Source organism: Penicilliopsis zonata, assembly GCF_001890105.1.
Source record: "Penicilliopsis zonata CBS 506.65 unplaced genomic scaffold ASPZOscaffold_5, whole genome shotgun sequence".
NCBI classification, from domain to species: Eukaryota; Fungi; Ascomycota; class Eurotiomycetes; order Eurotiales; family Aspergillaceae; genus Penicilliopsis; species Penicilliopsis zonata.
In genome coordinates this window covers 403,137-421,634 of record NW_019208915.1, presented here as the reverse complement: position 1 = coordinate 421,634, position 18,498 = coordinate 403,137, and the positions used below count along the sequence as shown (strand labels likewise).

Here is an 18,498-nt window from a genome sequence, read left to right as displayed (position 1 = left end):
GTTGGTCATGGGACCTTTGGATGCCAGCAGCCATTGTCAAGACTTACTCTTAGTCGTACGGAGCCTGTGGCAACTAAAATGGGACCTCAACCGGTACCTAGGGCTCTACCATTTGGGCAGATCGTGAACTAGTGGCGCAATATGGCAGAGAACTTCGGATCGGGAGACTCTCGTCTTGGCCGAGCTGTTGGGCGGGTTCCGTGACCGGTAGGGCCGAGGTTTGGGTTTGGGCACGGGTCGGAATATAGGCATAGTGTACCTTTACTTAGGAGCAAGGAAAAAAAGGATTTGTTCATATTTTCCATTTCATTTCGAGATGGAAACCGAATCTTTAACGGCTTCCCTCATAAAAAAAAAGAAACATTGCCATGTGCTAGACTGGCCCATTGAGGTACATTCCCAATTCTGCTTCCAGCCATGGTATATGTCCGACATGGTTGTCCCATGTTCCCGAGTTGAATGTTCTCAATGTTTGTTTTTTTTGGCTCCCCCGTTCCCTCATCTAGAGACCTCACACGCTTAAGCGACAAAAACGCCATATTACCCCGTTTAGAAACCTGTAGGCAAGCAGTTAGCAAATTGAAAATTTTTTTTGTCAAGTCTTCAGTCATCACTTACGCAGAGGAGTGAAGAACCATCTGTTCTTGCCACTGGTGTATCTGTCCTCAAGAGCCTTCTTGACGGTCTTCTTGGCGTCCTCACGCTGGGAAACCTCCTTGAAGGTCTCGGGGGTGACGGCACCCTTAAGACCCTCGAGCTCCAGAGTGTAACGGGTGGGCATCAGGTGGTTGTAGTTGACAACCTTGATGAAGGGCTTGACGCGGCTGCGCTTCTCAACAGTCTTCTTGCCCATGCGGCGGGTGACCTTCAGGGGGTAGCGCTCGATACCGGCGACGATGGCGTAGGGGAAGGGGTGAGCCTTGGAGCCAGTGTCGTTGGGCTGAACGATGACAACCTGTTGAAAAAAAACGGAAAAAAAACACACTGGTTAGCACACTCTGATCCAAAATGCCGAATCCATCGTTCCTATTCCACGCCTCAAAATGTCTTCCATATTCAACAATCCTGTTTTGAAGATATCCAATCCGGCTCTTAGACCACACATTGATTGCCCTTCATTCATCGCGTTTCTCGCTCATGAAGTATTCCATCCCTCTCAACAAGAGCCCCAATCCACCCGACTCGACTAGAAACTGAAGAAAAATATTTGTCGTACCTTCTTGCCGGCATAACGGCCACGGGTGATGATGGCCACACGGCCCACTTTCATGACTGTAAAAACATCCCAGGTCAGCATGAACAGGCCTATTCAGTGACTGCTCGTATGCGATTCCACTAACACTTCATTTCGAAAGTCCGGGGGGCGGCAGCAAGGTCGATGGGGTGGTTGGCGATTGAACTTCGGTCGTGTGAAAGACGGTCTCCGCGTTCGACGGTCTTTTTTTCGCTTGTCGAGGCGCTCAGGGCAAGCACGGTTTGTGTGCCTGCGATGATTGGGTAGCTTACCGATGTCCACCCACTAGCCCCCATCAGGGCAATTTCCCCATCGGGTCGTCCTCCGGCTAGACCGGATCATCCTCACCGCCCGGGCCTCCTACGTCAGCAATGACTAAGCACCCAGGACTGGCCGATTGTTTACCTGGCAACGCAGATAGCGCTGGTTGCTACGAGAGGCCTTCGATGTGTACACTGGAGATTGGGCCGGACTGGCAGCCGCCCCATGAGCTACCATATTTTGGCCCAGCAACTCCACCTGTTGTTGTCTTTATCAAGACTTCGCTTTCCCCGGGTCATCGCTTTTGAGTTCGTTCCCAAGCAAGCGTGTCTTTTGTTCTTTGTTCTTTTGGTTCCCTTTGCGCGCGTCGGATATCCTGATTCGGATACAGGACAACCAACCTGACCCCCCCCCTTCCAGTTTCCCCTCTTACGAATTGACGACCCTGAAACGACCTTGAATTGCGACGACCTTCTCTTGCCTGGCATTCCAGACGACTCTTCCAGCTACCTACTCCCCACTTCCGCCTCATTAGATCGGAGGAATTATCATTATCCACAGTAACGTTTCCACAATGCCGTCGCACGAACGCGAGGGTTCCTATGACAGGGAGCTCGTGAGACACCAGTCGAGTTACCCAGAGAGCAGATCCCTAGTACCCATGTAAGTACAGGACAAAGAAACGATCGGCTCTCCCTCTCGGCTCTGGGAACGGAAACTTTACTGACTCGACGGACAGGTGGGATAGCTCAGACCCAGAACGGGCGCCTCCTCCGTTGCCAATGAATCCTGGATCGACCAGTCCAGTGACCAAGGCCAACGCTTCACCGAATATTCAGGCTGTTGCAGCCAGCTTTGCGGAGAAGATGCGCGAGAATGCGCCCAGTGCATACACAGTCAATCCGATGCCATTGAAGTCATCGCCAGAGAAGTCCCTCATCAGAGGGCACTATCACAAGCGTATGCAGTCAATGCAAGGTGCAGACACCCGCTCAGAGTTTCTGAATTATCTTGAGAGCCGGTCGCCGGAACGACCGCTGCGGGCTTCAGTCATGGAGCCCGGAACGAGGCAGCTGGAGAGCGACCTGATGATGTCCAACGACTCTCCTTTCAACAGCAAAGACACTGATCGCGATGCTCCCCACTTCGCCATGGCGAACCGCTTCCTCTCGAAGCCTATCCTTGGTGGAAGCACACCGCCATCTGCCACTATGTTAGCACTCCAGAACATGCAGCTTCCTGATGATAGCCCCCCTGCACCGGCTCCTCGTAGCTCGAGCCCTCCAGTCGAATTCAGTACCCCGATGAGCCACAACTTCGAGTCTCTATCCACGCAAATCCACAGCCTGACCGATATCGCCAGCGGCCTGCAGCGGGAGATGGCACAGCTTAGCCGCCGGAGCAAAGACAATGCTACCGATCTTGTCAGCCTCAAAGCCGCGACCAACGCACGTGATGAAGACATCAGAAAGAGCTTGCGCGAGCTCTCGTCAAGTATCTCTTCTAGATTCTCGGAGCTAGAGGGGGCTACAAGGTGGGATCTTAATAGCAATTCCTTCTTGAGATCTGGAGACGGTATTGACAGCAAGGAATCGGACAGTTCTCCGAGTTCGAAGAAAAGCTACAATATGCCTCGAATGCCGAGCCCTAATCCCTTTGCAGCTGCCATGGAGCGAGAACTCTGCGGATCGCCTACTCCCATCTCTGACGGTTCAGCCAGCATTGCGTTGCTGGAGAAGGTTTTGCGTGAGATGGCTACTAAAGAAGGACAGGAGAAGCTCCTGGAGCTCGTCGAGGAAATGAAGTCTAGCCCCGTATCCCACACCTCTGATCCTGAAACCGACAAAACGGTCACCACCATGCTCGAAGAAATTCTTAAACTCGTCAGGGAGCAGCCTTCAATGAGCAACGCTCTGGTCCGTGCCCGACCAGAAGACCTTGGTGATGGCTCACGGTCACGATCTCTCGATGCCCGAGACCTTTCGGATTTAGCGACGATGAATGAAATGAACGACAATGGCAACAGCGACATGACCCAAGAGATGCTCGCCATTATGAAACGCGTGAAGAGCAGCGTTATCGAAGGAGGTGGGCTGACCAATGAAGTCAAGGCTTTGGTTCGCGAACTGCGCGGTGAAGTCTTGGGCATGGGTCGGGAGCTGGGTCGTAAGCTCGAGGAGGCAGAGAACGATCGCTTGACCGACAAAGAGAATCCTGCGCCACTCAATAAGGAGGAGATCTCTGCCATCGTTGCAACCAGCCTGGACGACCTGAAGGAGCAGATGGCATTGATGATCAACGAGAGTCGTGACCACAGCGCCGCGATGAAAGACTACCGCTCTAAGATGAACAGCGCAGAAGTCTACTCCCTAGTTAGAAAGGCCATCGATGAGTTCCCACTCCCGGAGTTCCCAGCCCTACCCGAAGGAGTCCGCATGGACAAGGAGGATATCCTGGAGACTGTGAGGGAGGCATGGGAGACCTACAAGCCGGAGATTGAGCTTCAGAACTTTGGCCTCGAGCGTGAGGAAATCCTTGAATGCCTCTCCGAAGGCCTCAAGTCATACGAACCTCAACATCAAGACGCAGTAACCTACGATCAAGTCCTGGCCGCAGTACAGGTAGGCATGCAGAGCTTTGTTCCCCCGCCTGTGGAGAGCCCCCCAACTATTACGAAAGACGAAATTTCTATGACAATCCGGGAATGTCTCGAGGGCTACCAGCCACCTGCTCCGCGTATGGTGGAGGAGAACGAGCTCCATGCGATGAGAGACGAAATCATGAACGCGCTTGCCGACCTTGTTACTACGACTCAAAGTACACTGAGCAGAGAGTCATTTGATTCGGGAATAGGCCGTGATGAGATCCTGAGTGCTGTGGCTGGTGGCTTGGAGTCGCATTTTGCTGCTGTTAAGGAGGTCGATGAGCCCCGGGTTTCACGGGAGGAGGTTTTCAATGCGATCAACGATGCTTTCGCAGTCCATCCCGCTCCCGAGCCCCCAGTCTCTCGAGAGGAGATCCTTGCGCTCGTCACCGAAGCCTTGGAAAACCAGGGTGCAAGGGAGATTGAACTCAGTAAAGATGATCTCATGGAAGCAATCTCTTCATGCCTCGAAGAAGCCACCCAAACCACGAACGCAACGATCGGAGAACAAGTGCTCGAACGCCTCCAAGGTCTCCTTGACGGGATGAAGGAGGAATTTGCGCAATATTCTGCTGCAAATGGGAAGGATACAGAGCAGGTCCTTGATGCCCTCAAGGATAGCATGGAAGTTGTCCGGAAGGATATTGAGACCTGCACTGCGGCGGCAGTGGATGAGAATGGGAAACACGAGATCATGGATACTGTCAAGGAAGGCTTCCGGCTGCTGCAAGCCGACATGGAAAAGACCATCCAGGAGACTGTCTTGCTGACACAACGCGGTAACCCCGACACACCGGAGCTTCTCGACGCCATGGAAAAGGAATTCGAGCACCTTCGCCAGACCATCAGTACCTTGCTTGTTCGAAGCAACCCCGGCGAAAAGGATGAAATCATTGACGCCATTCGCGAGGTTGCCGATGCAAATAAGCCTGGTCAGAAGGCAGAGGATGTCGTGGCTGTTGTTAAGGAACAAATCGACAATATGCGTGAGATTTTCAACATGAGTATTGTTCCTGCGAGCCAGAACCAGAACCTGAACAAGGAAGAGCTCCTCTCAGCCATTCGTGAACACCTTGATTCCTTCCGCGAACAGGATTCCCAGCAAAGAGATGGTGCTGAAAGCATTCTCTCCAACACCGGCGAACTTCTCGATGCTTTCCATGAGGGAGTCGACATGATCCGTGCCGACCTCGACAAGCTGATTAGCAAGCCCGTGGAAGTCGACAACGCCGAGGTACTTGAGACGATCAAGGAAGGACTGAACAGCCTCAGATCCGAGATGGAGGGACTGCGTGATTCGCACAGAGAGCTGGACGCCATGGAGAGCAGCCGTGGCCAGGAACTTACTCTTGCGAACACCTCAAACCTCGGAGACGATATCGAGAACCTCAAGATCATGATCACTCAGCTGCAGATTAAGGTTGACGCGATTGAAACCACTCCTCCCCCGCCTGCTGAATTCCCCGAAGACGTACTGAAGAGAGAGGATCTTGATGAAGTTCTTGTTGGCTTGCAGGAAGTGCAGGGCTCCGTTGCCGAACTGGTTGCTCGACCAGTCCCTGTTGATGACACCACAGCCAAGAAAGACGACACGGATGTCATCGAGGACTTGCTGAGAACCACAAAGGCTCATCTTGAAGGGATGGTGTTCCCGCAAGCCGATGAGATCGCCAAAGCTGAACAGCTCGGGACCCTGGAAGCGGTTGTTCTCGAAACAAAAGAGGCAATCTCCGAGCTTTCCGGTCGACTGGAAGCCGAGGGTCCCACCAAAACGGAAATTGGTACTCTGGAGTCTCTTCTCAAGGACATTTATCTTGTTGTCGAGGAGCTCAAGGCCAAGGCGACACCTGGTGAGGATGAGGACACCGCTAAGCTGATGAAGTCTGATCTTCAAACGGTCGAAGCGATGATTTTCGAAGTAAAGACCCAGGTGGAGGAGTTGAAACTGCCTGACGTCGACAGTCTGCCGACCAAGACCGAGCTGCAGGAGCTTTCTGCTCTTGTTGTTGATTTCCGCGAAAAGGTCGAGGCGGAGAACGAGCTGACCGCGCAAGCATTCGAGGCTCGCAAGGTCGAGCATGGCGGTCTCGCGGAGAAAATCGAAGAAGCCCAGGCTGTTGTGAATTCCCTCAGCGAAGAACTCAAAAGCAAGCTGGATGGAAGCAGCGAAGGCCTCTCCGAGCTGAGGCAACTCTTGGAAGGGTTGATTGCTTCCTCTGAGATGTTCACTACCGTCGAGAGCGTCAAGGAGCTGACAGACCTGATCAACCGTGAATTCGAACGAGCGCGGGGGGAACAGGATGCCGCCAAGCTGGAGACAGAGGAGCGCGACGCTGTCAACATCGTCAAGCAGGACGAGACTCGGGCCGCCATCATTGTCGAACTCGGTGCGAAGATTGACGAGAAAGTCGGCGAGGTCATGGCTAAGTACGAGGAGGCCCAAGCCACGATGGAGTCTAAGTTCTCCGAGGCTGAGGAGCGTGACGGTGCTCATCTTGAGGCTGTTACAGACACGAAGTCCATTGCGGAGGACATTAGACTTGTTATCGGTGCCATGGGCGACAGTCTCACCGAGACCTGTGAGCGAATGGGAATTGACACGAAAACCTTCCTCGAGAAGGTGGACGAGTCCTACAAGAAGATCGAGGAAATGCACAACGACGTCAAGTCGCATCAGGAGCAAGCCAGAGTCGACGTCGAACGAGCTGTTGCCGCCACCGACCGTGTGGAGTCCAAACTCGGAGAAATCCACCCTCAGCTTCTTGAATCTATCCAGGAGATCCTTGCCATCGTGGGCCAGCACTACGAACATTCTCAGAACTCTTCTCAGGAGCTGACCCGTGGTCTAACCGCGCTCCCCATGGCTCTCACTCCGTTACTCCCAGCTTTACCACCCCCGGAGCCGGAAAAGTACGACGACAGCCAGGTGCAGGATAAACTCAACACGATCATTGAACATGCGAGAAACAGGGAGATTCATGAGAAGCTCGACGACCTCGTGGAGAGCTCGCAGAGTAACAGGGTTGTCAATGAAAAACTGGATACACTCCTCGAGCAAACGACTACATCCGAAATCCAGGACAAGCTGAACATTCTCCTGGAACATGCGGCTGACACCAATGTCCACGATAAACTCAATATCCTTGTAGAGAACTCGACCAACCATGAGATCCACGACAAGCTGAACACCATCATGGAATTTGCGACCAATGACCAGGTTCATGAGAAGCTCGATACTCTCATCAACCATACGACAAGCCCGGAGAACCCAGTCCACGAAAAGCTCGACACCCTTCTTGATCGCTCCATTGACACGAGCCAGAGTGTGACCCAGATGATGAAGCTGGATGAGATGCACAAGGACATCATGGAAACATCACGCAGAATGAATGAGATGTTCGAGGCACAGTCCAAGATGATTGCCGAAGACAACGAACGTCGGCGTCGCGAGTCGGAAGAAATTGCAATGGCTATTGAGCGTCGAACCGCTCAGAAGGAACAGATCGAAGCCGAGCTTGTTGGCCTGGCTGAAGAAAAGGACTCCCTGCTGAAGATGATATACACGCTGAAGGGTGAGAAGGATGATCTTAGCAAGCAGAAGACCAAGCTTGCCACCGAGCTCTCCGGTCTGGAAACCGCCTTGGAGATCCGCCACGAGGAGATGCAGCTCATGGAGGAGCGTGCCGACAGCCTGGAGAAACGCATCCTGGAGGGTGTCCTGGACCACGCCCGCAGCGTGCTCCTCAGAGGGCCCGCCGGGGGTCGTAGCATGGGTGTCAAGCGAGTGCGTAGCACGCGGACTCGGGATTCCAGTGCTGCCAGCAACGCGAGTACCGCAAGGGATGCGCGTAGTATTCTCGGCAGCGGCGCGGGCATTGCGCTCAAACGGCGAAGTCACGCGCCCTCGCAATCTGGCTCGACCGCGGCATCTTCCACGGCCGGTAAAGAGCGCAGGATCCTGAGTCTGAGCAACGTGACGGGCAACCGGGGCGTGGTAGACCGCCAGAGCAGCACCACCAGCGGGTTCACCAGCCTCAAGCGCAGCCACTCGGTCAAGTCGGACCTGTCGCTACGAAAGGCTTCGTGGGCGGGCCGGCGGACATCCCTCGCCAACAAGGAGAACGATGTATTTGTGGAGGAAGAAGAACAGAACAGTGGAGGCGAGAGCGACACGGGAACGGAGAGGAGAACCAGCTACGCAGGGACCTTCACCGACAACATGCGACGGGTGAGCACTGCTAGTTCTGCGACTGGATTGCAGGGAACGGAAACAGGCTCGGTTGTAATCGACCATGGCGATGCGGGGGATCGACCCGAGGAGGAGCACAGCGAAGACGAGGAACCCGCCAACGGTGATGCTGAAGCAGATGGCAGCGAGCTCGCAGACGGAGCTGCGCCGAATCATGATCTCGACAGTGGTCTTGGATCCGAGATGGTGGTTGCCGTCTGAAACAGCTAATCATGGTCTCTCCTGAGAAACTCACCAGCTCACATACAGTCGGGTCTTTCTCAGAGAGCCCATGTGTTCTTCTCCTTCTTCTTCTTCTTCTTCTGCTTCTTCCTCACGCATTACTGCCCGATACCCCCTTTTTCGCTTGGCCTGCTTGCGTTGGTCGAAGCCCAACCAACCTGTCTGTCCGCTCCCTTTTTCTTTTCTTTGTGCCTATTTTTCCCTTTGTTTTTATGATTTTCCTTTGTCTATTTTATGTCCAGAGTATGTCAAATAACCGTATGATAGATAAATACACATTGTCGTCTTATATTCACAGTAAATCCGTAATAATATATTCGTCCAGAGACCATATGGTAATGGCATAGTCTATACTATATAGTAGCAGACACGTGACACTCCCCAACGCTCGACGTCATCCGCCCCAACTTGGGAGCCACGCGATTCAGGCACCAACTGCCGATGAGGCACGCGAGCCGACGGGACCGAAGACGCTATCGCCCGCCAGCTTCACTTGTGTTACTCTCCGCCTCCTGGGCACCGCTCTGTGGGATCAAGGGTTGGCATCACGATGGCCTCTGTGTAAGGAGCAGCTGACTGTCGGTGCTCTCTCGAAAACTTACTTCCTGTGGAGCCGTTCGGTTTCTGCCTCACTTCAAGTCGCTCCTGGGCCTTGTTTTCCCCTGGTTTCCTACACCCTCAAGATCAGAAAAAGCCAACATGCTGGACCCTCTTGGTCCGCCACCGCTGTGGCTCCAGGAGGCTGTTAAGCCCTGGGCAGAATGGCTGGATCTGCCGTCTATGCCTGCTCATGTTCATGAGATTATCCTCGCCTTTGTCTTCTACCAGGTCGTCCATTCGGTCCTGTCGCCTTGGCTGTCCCCTATCCTGTGTCCCAAGTCGTACCCAAAGCTCAACCCTCGGACCCGGCTCAACTGGGACATCCATGTTGTCTCGCTGGTGCAGAGTGTCTTGATCAACGTGCTGGCTCTCTGGGTGATGTTCACGGACGAGGAGCGGAAGTCCATGAACGTCGGTGAGCGGGTGTATGGCTATACGGGCGCTTGCGGGCTGATCCAGGCTCTCGCAGCGGGGTACTTCATCTACGACTTGATCGTCAGCACCCTGTACATCAAGATGTTTGGCGTGGGGATGCTTTTCCATGCCATCAGTGCGTTGTGGGTGTTTAGTCTCGGGTTTGTAAGTTCTGCTCATACCTTTGTTGTTTCAAATTAACCTAGGAGGAAACAAACGTGTTTGTTTTTTCTCTTTCTTTTTTGCTCGACCTGATCTCTCTGACCTCGTGCTTCTTTATCTAGAGACCATTTCTCAACTTCTACGCCTCGAATTTCATCCTGTACGAACTCTCCAGCCCGTTTCTCAACATCCACTGGTTCTTCGATAAGGTCAACATGACGGGCAGCAAGGCCCAATGGTACAACGGGATGCTGTTGTTGTTTACCTTCTTCTCGTGCCGCCTTGTCTGGGGCACCTGGCAGTCTGCGTGCGTCTACTACGACATGTGGGTTGCCCTGCAGCAGAAATGGACCGCTTCGGCCTCGTCCCTGCTCGACCCCGTCGACATCACTGCCTCGGTCTTCAAGCTCGAGAATGGCTCGCTTTGCCTTGACGAGACCTGTGCCAGAGCAAACGCAGAGATCTCCAAATACGCCAAATTCACTGCCGGCGGGGTCCCCACCTGGCTTGTCGTCACATATGTGTCGTCCAACATCGTCCTCAATTCTCTCAACTACTACTGGTTCTCCAAGATGATCGAGACTGTCATGAAGCGGTTCCGTGCGCCGCCGGCGCCGGAGGAGAAGAAGAAGAAGGTGCAAGACGTGCAGAAATTCACCGAAGAGGTCGTCCTCGAGGCTGCCGCCAAGTTGGAACAGGAAGAAGGCACTTTATTCCTGGGTGATGAAGCGGACGAGAAGATTGCTTCAGCAGTCGGTGCCGCCGTTGCCGATAAACTGCGCCGGCGGAACGTCGAGCAAAGATCTTGAACTAGCACCCGAAGACCAGCAGCAGGACGAGAAGAGATCTTCTTTTTTCCTTGTTGATAACATCGCGAGTTTTCATCTACCGGAATTCATTATTGGAGCCGGCAGATTCCAGTACCTCTTTTATTTGCATCCACTGTTTTGCTCCCTCTAATTATTCCAGAGGCGTGGATGGCTTTCCCGGACAATCGGCTGATACGGTCTCCTCCAAGGTAACCCTCCTGCAGCCAACGATACGAAGTCAATGTCCCTTTCAGTCCTTGTCAATGTTTCCCGATACATACTCTACTTTATAGCGAGGCTGGCTTGGTTTTTTATTGGAATTTTTGCTCTCTATGCATTAACTGAATAGGACAATGGGCGCAAGTTAAACCCATGAATTTCTAGTCTAATACTTGGTCTTGTTCAATGTCTATGAATCGGCTTTCAGGGAGATTAGCTATTAAATTAGCTATTAAATAATTAGATACGAAGTTCGATATAGAATAGGTGTATGTCTTTTTATTTATTTTTTTTTTTTTTTCAATTGCTTTCAAGGAAGAGCCAGTACTAGCTTACCACTCCTAAGAAACACCACACAGACGCCAGTAATTATCTCGTCTTAGCTGACACTGGAAAAGAGAGAGAAAAAATAAAGCCAAACTCATCCATAAACATAGATCCGAATAAACCTCATAATATGAAAAGAATGCCCTCTTTCTACCTTGCAGCAGCGGCCTCCGGCTTCGCCAGCATATATCGTACAGCTTCTCTCGCCACCGGGGTATCCCAGACACCCTCAGAGCCACCGCGTCTGAATTCCGGCCCACTGCCATCTTCACCGCCGCCACGGGTCGCCTCACCGAGAATGGTTTCGAGATCCCGCCGCTGAGAGTTCAGCCAACGACGCAGGAACGTGACAGGATCCTTGCTCAAAGCAGTGTAGAAGGAGTGTCTTGCGCGCGAGTGCGTCAGGGCCTGAACAATTAGAGCCAGTTGGTCGTCAAGGGCAGTGATCTGGCGCAGAGAGGTCGCGTATTGCGGGTCTTGGGTCAAGGCCGCCATCTTGGCGCGCAGAGGGTCTTCTACTGCGACTTGAATATCGTAGATGGTGGGCGTCGGGTCCTTGTGGAAGTCTTCATCAACGCGGATGGTGTACGGAAGCTTGATGGGGTCCAGTGGGCTGGTGTGAGGGCCGACGCTTTCTGGAATATGGGGGAAGAACATCTGTTCTCTACCGAATATCTGTGTAACAGGTGAGTCAATAGGTGGGCAGCATTTAATCCCCAACGATATTCCTGGCATACCTTTTGCAATCGGTAATCACAGCGCACTTGCCGCTTCTCCTCATCCTCCTGGAGGTCCATAGCACGAATGTAGTCCCAGATGCCCAGCACGATACCGCTGCGGGTCTCTTCTTCTGTATCAAGAATGTCTGCAAGCTCCTTGCTGAGCTTGTATCGCTCAGGCGCCTCATCCCGGACCAGGCTGATGGTGATGTTTAAGTTCTCCTGGGAAGCTCTGGAAAACTGGAGACAGTCAAAGTCGGCCGTGGGGGGCAACGATGGCGCGTTGGGCGGCAGCTGCGGCTTGGTCCAGGTGATCGGTTTGACCTCCTCAGGTTTCGTCGATGAAGGTCGGTCGAAGTCCACCGTGATGGTTTTGAAGAAGTGCGAAAGACGTTGGTTCGCCGGCTTTGATGCTGCCTTGGCAGCGTCTCCCCCATTCGATCCTTCCTGCCCCGTTGCTTCTCCCTCATCGTCGCTATCGTCAGGAGTGGTCGGATCGCTGGCATCGTCGAGTAATCGGCCCTCGATTTTCACTTTAAATCGGCCAGAGCCTGGGTTCGAACCGGGGAAGTTTCCGTTCTGTTCCCCCGCATTCTGCCACGGCTGACTCTCAACAGTATTGGTGACCCAGACACGAAGCGTGCGGAACTTCTTCACAGATTTGCTCATCGAATCTTGGATGTCTAGTCTCTTCCGGACGATGGCGGCATCCAGTCGCTTTTCAAGATCGCGTAGGCTCTTGTATTGCTGAACTCCATCTCCTATGATCAGGTCCTCGAGCCCTTCCGGCATGTTCCTGTCCGTCGGTTTGCGACTGCGACGTAGCGCGGCGTCGTTGGGGTGCGGCATGTTGCGCTGAGCGGCCATGTACTGAGCATTCACGGCAGGGTGCTGCGCCATTGGGACAGGCATCTGTGGCACTATTTAGAAAGATACGGTTAGTCCCAGATCACAGCTAAAGAACGAGATTCACAGGATGGATCCAACCTGCTCCTGGAGGCCCGCGTCGAGGTGTGGCAGGAGAGCGCTGGGTTGGCTGGACGTAGCCACGGCCATAATTCGGCTGCATTGGAGGAACGTTCATAATTGTGGAGGCAGGCTTGTTTCAACTTGTATTAATTTGACACAAATTAAAGCACACAAGTCCTCCAGACCGGATGGCGATTTTCTTGTATTCTCGTCGCGACTTTGGAAGGAGAGTCGCGATGGCCGCTTGAACGTCTTTTGCCGCGGGTGCGCTTTACCCTTTTCGTCAGTCACGTTGGCTGGCCGATTCTAGAGGCATCAAAGATTCTGTCCACAAGTAGGACTGCACCAACCACATTATGGAACAAATAGAGCCGATACTGAATGCCATATAGGTATTCTACGATAGTATAAGAAGAGTCATAGGAGGTTTACGGGGCAGGGCTAGACTGCAAGTACGGTTCATGAGCGTTCCATTCCCAAAATCCAAGGAGTCACGTCTAGGCTTATAAAAGAGCGCCCCTCTCTACTCCAGGAGCGATGCTTGGTTAGTGTACAATCCTTCGACCACATTGCTGAGCTTTTCGATTGTTTCGAGTGCCGCATCGTACGCCTGGTCCCGCTCCGTCTCATCGTAGACAATCAGACACCCAGCGCCTTGGTCCAAGACACCAATGATCACCTTGTCCAAGATCATCTGGGACAGCTTCCGTTCCACCTGCTGGGTGTCCAGCCCGACCATCTTGGCAATGTGGTCCAGCTCAACTCTGCTGAAGGGCTCGATGACCTTGATCAGGTTCTGTTCCAGCATAGCATCGTACAAGCGTCGGAGATGGTTGCGGATGAAGACGTCACTTCCGAGTTCATAGCGGTAATCCGACAGAGCTTTCTCGTACTCCTCCAGAGACCGGTTGGAGTGAGCCCGTGCCACAGCCTTCATGGCCTCGAGTCGCGGACTGGCGTATTTCAGAGCCTGCTTCGAGCCCAGCAGATGGGTCACGTCGTCCACCAAGTTCAGCATGATCTTGCACAGTAGCATGTACTGGAGAGCTGCCGTTGCCTTCTCACTCTCATCGAGAGAGCTGTATCCCTCAAGCGCTTCGATGAAGTACGAGAAGGCGGTGTTGAAATCCTTATCCTCCGCGTGCAACATGCCACTCTGCATGTCCAGCCCTGCCTGGAGGTTAGGCGGGGTGTAGACGGATGCTGCAGAGGTACGAGCAGCCGTCAGCGCGGCACGAGCTTTAGCCTGGTTGCCAAGAGCATGGTAGACCCGCGATTCCAGCAGCTGCACCTCCACCAGCATCAGCTTGTCATCCAAGCGCTTGAGCTCCCGGAGCAGCGAGTTGATTAAGGTGAGGGCATCGTAATAGGACTGCTTTTGCATGTAAATGGCCACCAGCCGTGTTTCGAGATTCTGTCGGAGAAAAGATCGTCGTTCTGCAACGGCCCAGTCGACGCATGCTTTGATGACGGAGACTTGGATATCGAGGGTATTCGGGATCTCACTGAACAAGTCGAGCAACTGACGGACTACCCATAGTACCGTCCCGTCAGCCCATCATTCAAAATCCACGACTACTCATTTTTTATCAAAAGAACTCACCCAGCTTAGCTGTCTTCGCCTTGGCAAACGATGAAAACGTGTCACGGCTGGTCTTGATCAGCTCCGCGATCTCTTGTGGTTTCCTCCCATCCCGATACAGCTCCCCCAGCCCAATCAAAGCAGCCTCATAGTCCCGCGACGATGTCTCTGTCGATCCAGGACCCTGAGCCAGAACCTCTTTGTACAAGTTCTCTGCTTTGGCGGCGTCCTTCTTCGCAAAAGCCCGAGCTTCCTCTATCCGCTCAGACGCGGTCGGAGAGGGCGCCATGGTGGACGAAACCGTTAACTGAAGATGTAAGAATGTGTCGGTAGAAAGTAGGAAACGAACTGGGACAGCGTCGGATGGCTACCACGTCGTCAGGTTGCACTATTGTCAGCAGAAGATGGTCAACAATAGAGGGTGCTTCAAGGAGCTGGGCAGGACAAGGCGGTTGCGTCGTTGCGGCAGCTCCACGCCCGGCAGCGAATCAGGGCTGTTTCTCCGACTGGCAGCGAAAATCCAAAAAAAAGCCGGGAAATTTTGTATGTCCACCGTCTACAAGAATTTCTTGCTGCTTGTTTCTTTCCCTAACGACGCCGAAATCAAGCATCATGGTGAGTGAAAAGTGTCTCGAAAGTGTTGGAAACAAGTCATTGACCGTTACTAGAAAATAAAGGCGCTTTCTCGTCCGTCTGCCTCTCAGCAGACCCCAGGCACTGCTGTCGTTCGACAGCCCCGAAACCTCGACCCAGCCCAGCATCCGTTCGAACGGGCTCGTGAGTATACGCGGGCACTGACGGCAACGAAGCTGGAGCGTATGTTTGCGGCGCCGTTTCTTGGTCAGATTGGCGATGGCCACGTCGATGGTATCTACACCATGGCCAAGGATCCGGGCTCTCTCGAGCGGTTCGCCAGTGGCAGTGGAGACGGTGTGGTGAAAGTGTGGGATTTGAACACCCGGGAGGAGGTGTGGAATACACAGGCCCATGAGAACATCGTCAAGGGTCTCTGCTGGACTCCCGAGCGGAAGTTGCTGTCTTGCGCGAGCGACCGAACCGTCAAGCTTTTCGATCCATACAACTCGTCGCCCGAGTCACCGCCCCTCGCAACATATCTTGGCCAGAGTGCCTTCACCGGCATCACACACCATCGCAACCTGCCGTCCTTTGCGGCTTCCTCGTCGGTCATCTCCATCTACGACCTGTCCAGACCGTCTTCGACCGCTTCCCAGACCCTCCACTGGCCGACCAGTACTGACACTATCACTTCGGTGGCCTTCAACCAGACCGAAACGTCGATTCTTGGGTCGACTGCGCTAGACCGCTCGGTTGTTCTGTACGATCTTCGCACGTCATCCCCGGTGGCGAAGGTGATTCTTCGCCTGGCGTCGAACGCTCTCGCGTGGAACCCGATGGAGGCGTTCAACTTTGCCGTGGCCAATGAGGACCACAACGCTTACATCTTCGATATGAGGAAGCTAGACCGAGCCCTTAACGTTCTCAAGAATCACGTTGCCGCCGTCATGGATGTGGAATTCAGTCCTACTGGCGAAGAATTGGTGACTGCCTCGTACGACCGTACCGTGCGCCTGTGGAACCGGGCGAAGGGTCATTCACGAGACGTATACCACACCAAGAGAATGCAGCGGTATGTAGTTCCTATTGTTCATTTTCATTACTCCGATCTAACGGTGATTTTAGCGTCTTCTCGGCCAAATTCACACCTGATAATAAGTATGTCCTGTCCGGATCTGACGACGGCAGCATCCGCCTCTGGCGTGCCAATGCCTCGGATCGCAGTGGTGTCAAGAGCGCTCGCCAGCGGGCCAAGCTGGAGTACGACCAAGCTCTGATCAAGAGGTATTCGCACATGCCGGAGATCCGCCGCATCAGACGCCACAGACACGTTCCCAAGTCTGTCAAGAAGGCCGGCGAGATCAAGAAGGAAGAGCTGGCGGCCATCAAGCGTCGCGAAGAGAACGTCCGCAAGCACAGCAAGAAGGGATCGCTACCGGCAAGACAGAGCGAGCGCGAGAAGATGATTCTGACGACCGAAAAATAAACACCTTTTTACCTCTTATCTTCTCTTGCCCACGGCTGGTCTGCTGGTCTCTCGACCTAGACAGCATTCATTCTCTGCTCACCCGGAGCATTTTGTCTTCATTACAAGTGTGTAGTGCGGATATGTACAGTTACTATGACACTATCTTTACGAGCGTTTACTCCCGAGGGAGTTGACCGTTCACAACGATCAATCAGAATCTATACCTCCCGACTCTTTCTCCGATGTCTCGTTGGGTTCCCCTGTTCCCGCAGGTGCTTGCGTTTTCGCCGATCTGTTTACAACGGCATTATCAATCCCGCTCAGATACCGGGCGATCAGCTGCACGCTCGCAGGCAGTACGGTATACCAGCTGATCCATGTCGCAAAAAACGGAAGCCGGATGACCCCTCCCTTGCCGCTATCAATCGCGTTGACTATTGCCTGAGCAACCTGGACCGGTTCGAGAACGGGCGCGAAGAAACGGTTCGGTGTTTTGACCCAGTCGAAAAGCGGCGTTGACATTTGTCCAATCTCGACGAGCAGCATCTTGACCATATCGTCTTCGGCAATTGTGCGTAGCTCAGCTTCCAGTGTCCGATGCAGTGCGCTCAGACCTGCTTTGCTCGCGGCGTAATCAGACAGACCGGCGGCGGACAGATGGCCTAGGACCGAGCTGACGGTGACTATTGTGCCGCCATTTGCAGCAGATAACATGCCAGGTAGGAAGACCTGGCAGAGGTGGAACACGGACAGCAGGTTTGTCTGGATTGTCTTTTGGAAGGCCTCTGCCGGGAGAGAGAGGAGCGGTTCGCCGTTGATTCTTGCTGCAGCGCAATTGATAAGGATAGTGGGCGTTCCTAACTGTTCGCCAGGTCAGAAGATAAAAAAATGAACACCTAAAATCAGAGTAAAAAAAAGAATTCCTTACATCCTTTTCGATTTTCAACCTTGTAGCCTCCACCTCCTTCCTATCCCCAATATCACACCGATAATATTCCACCCCCGCCAACTCATCGACATCCAACGCCTCCCGCACGTCCAAGACAGCGACACTTACGCCTCGCATCCCGTATACCTGGGCGATCAGTCGGCCCAGCCCGCTCGCACCGCCCGTCACCACAACGACCTCCTCGTTCAGATCCACAGGACGCGGGATCCCGTACGCGATCCGCTGGTTCATCATCCGGGCGGCGGCGAGGAGCGTCAACAGCACCGCCCACCCGGTCGCGAGAATGAAGGCTGTATCAGTGAGGGGCGTGACTTGGGCACGCAGACAAAGCACCAGGATCCACGCGACAAAGGGATGGAGGATCGTGCGGTTCAGGACGGCCAGGAAGACGTCGATCGTGACATGTTCGTGCCATTTCTTGTCGCGCGCGGGGAGAGGGGTCGTCGAAAACGAGTTCAAGACCTTAGGGGGCTGTTTGGACATTATTGTTCTTCGTTCACCTCGTAGAAGAATATATACACGAATATATTATTATGGTCTGCACAAACGAAACATTCGAGGTCAACAACCACATCACATGTGATAAACCCACGTGATCAACCCACCACGATTTTACGTCATCCGAAATTATTCCAAGCAGGTCCAGGCATCAGGACAATTCTTTCTTATTACTTTCGGTAGTTCATTAGTTATGGATAGCGCAAGTGACGCTCTACATCTAAGTATCAGGCTCAAAACATAAAGATAAAAGCCAGTTATTTAATATAGATAACAGTCTGGTACCATGCGATTGAGCAGCAGCTGAAGATATGGACAAGAGGCCTACGAATAGAGCTGCGATTGGAGTCGTTTCATGATACGAGTGCACCTGACCTCCATTCCCGAGTGCTGACTGCGGGGCATCCTGCGAAATTGATTCTGACAAGACTTGCGCGGATTTGACTTGAGCAGTGATACATGTGCTATATATATAGCTTTATTTGCAGGTACCTTGATACGTAACCATAATACAGAACGCAACCGAGCCGAACAACGAAGAGCCGAGCAACGAAAGAAACGCCGTCATACACTTCTTTCCCGATTAAAGATCCGAT

General features: G+C 53.2%; 6 protein-coding genes across 6 annotated transcripts; 3 read left to right on the top strand and 3 right to left on the bottom strand.

Annotated features, from left to right (window-relative positions):
• Nucleotides 1-426: 426 nt before the first annotated feature.
• ASPZODRAFT_131113 (hypothetical protein) lies at nucleotides 427-1,389 on the bottom strand. The gene is made up of 4 exons (XM_022722667.1): nucleotides 1,341-1,389; nucleotides 1,217-1,272; nucleotides 619-955; nucleotides 427-557 (listed from the first exon to the last, which is right to left on the bottom strand). The coding sequence occupies exons 1-4, from the start codon at nucleotides 1,345-1,347 to the stop codon at nucleotides 550-552; spliced, it is 408 nt and encodes a 135-aa protein (XP_022582093.1). The 5' UTR covers nucleotides 1,348-1,389; the 3' UTR covers nucleotides 427-549.
• Nucleotides 1,390-2,069: 680 nt separating this feature from the next.
• ASPZODRAFT_15034 (hypothetical protein) lies at nucleotides 2,070-8,589 on the top strand (the record flags this gene model as incomplete). The annotated part of the gene is made up of 2 exons (XM_022725608.1): nucleotides 2,070-2,158; nucleotides 2,235-8,589. 2 exons carry the CDS (start codon nucleotides 2,070-2,072, stop codon nucleotides 8,587-8,589), a joined length of 6,444 nt encoding a protein of 2,147 aa, XP_022582092.1.
• Nucleotides 8,590-9,309: 720 nt separating this feature from the next.
• On the top strand, nucleotides 9,310-10,595 carry ASPZODRAFT_63333 (hypothetical protein; the record flags this gene model as incomplete). Its single annotated transcript, XM_022729140.1, has 2 exons — nucleotides 9,310-9,789; nucleotides 9,909-10,595. 2 exons carry the CDS (start codon nucleotides 9,310-9,312, stop codon nucleotides 10,593-10,595), a joined length of 1,167 nt encoding a protein of 388 aa, XP_022582091.1.
• Nucleotides 10,596-11,291: 696 nt separating this feature from the next.
• On the bottom strand, nucleotides 11,292-14,700 carry ASPZODRAFT_151065 (hypothetical protein; the record flags this gene model as incomplete). The annotated part of the gene is made up of 6 exons (XM_022725696.1): nucleotides 11,292-11,816; nucleotides 11,879-12,780; nucleotides 12,848-12,923; nucleotide 13,105; nucleotides 13,357-14,359; nucleotides 14,433-14,700. 6 exons carry the CDS (start codon nucleotides 14,698-14,700, stop codon nucleotides 11,292-11,294), a joined length of 2,775 nt encoding a protein of 924 aa, XP_022582090.1.
• Nucleotides 14,495-16,893, top strand: ASPZODRAFT_1717715 (hypothetical protein). The gene is made up of 3 exons (XM_022726977.1): nucleotides 14,495-15,026; nucleotides 15,080-16,059; nucleotides 16,113-16,893. The coding sequence occupies exons 1-3, from the start codon at nucleotides 14,775-14,777 to the stop codon at nucleotides 16,471-16,473; spliced, it is 1,593 nt and encodes a 530-aa protein (XP_022582089.1). The 5' UTR covers nucleotides 14,495-14,774; the 3' UTR covers nucleotides 16,474-16,893.
• ASPZODRAFT_63093 (hypothetical protein) lies at nucleotides 16,663-17,887 on the bottom strand (the record flags this gene model as incomplete). The annotated part of the gene is made up of 2 exons (XM_022729126.1): nucleotides 16,663-17,316; nucleotides 17,384-17,887. 2 exons carry the CDS (start codon nucleotides 17,885-17,887, stop codon nucleotides 16,663-16,665), a joined length of 1,158 nt encoding a protein of 385 aa, XP_022582088.1.
• Between the last annotated feature and the right edge of the window lie 611 nt (nucleotides 17,888-18,498).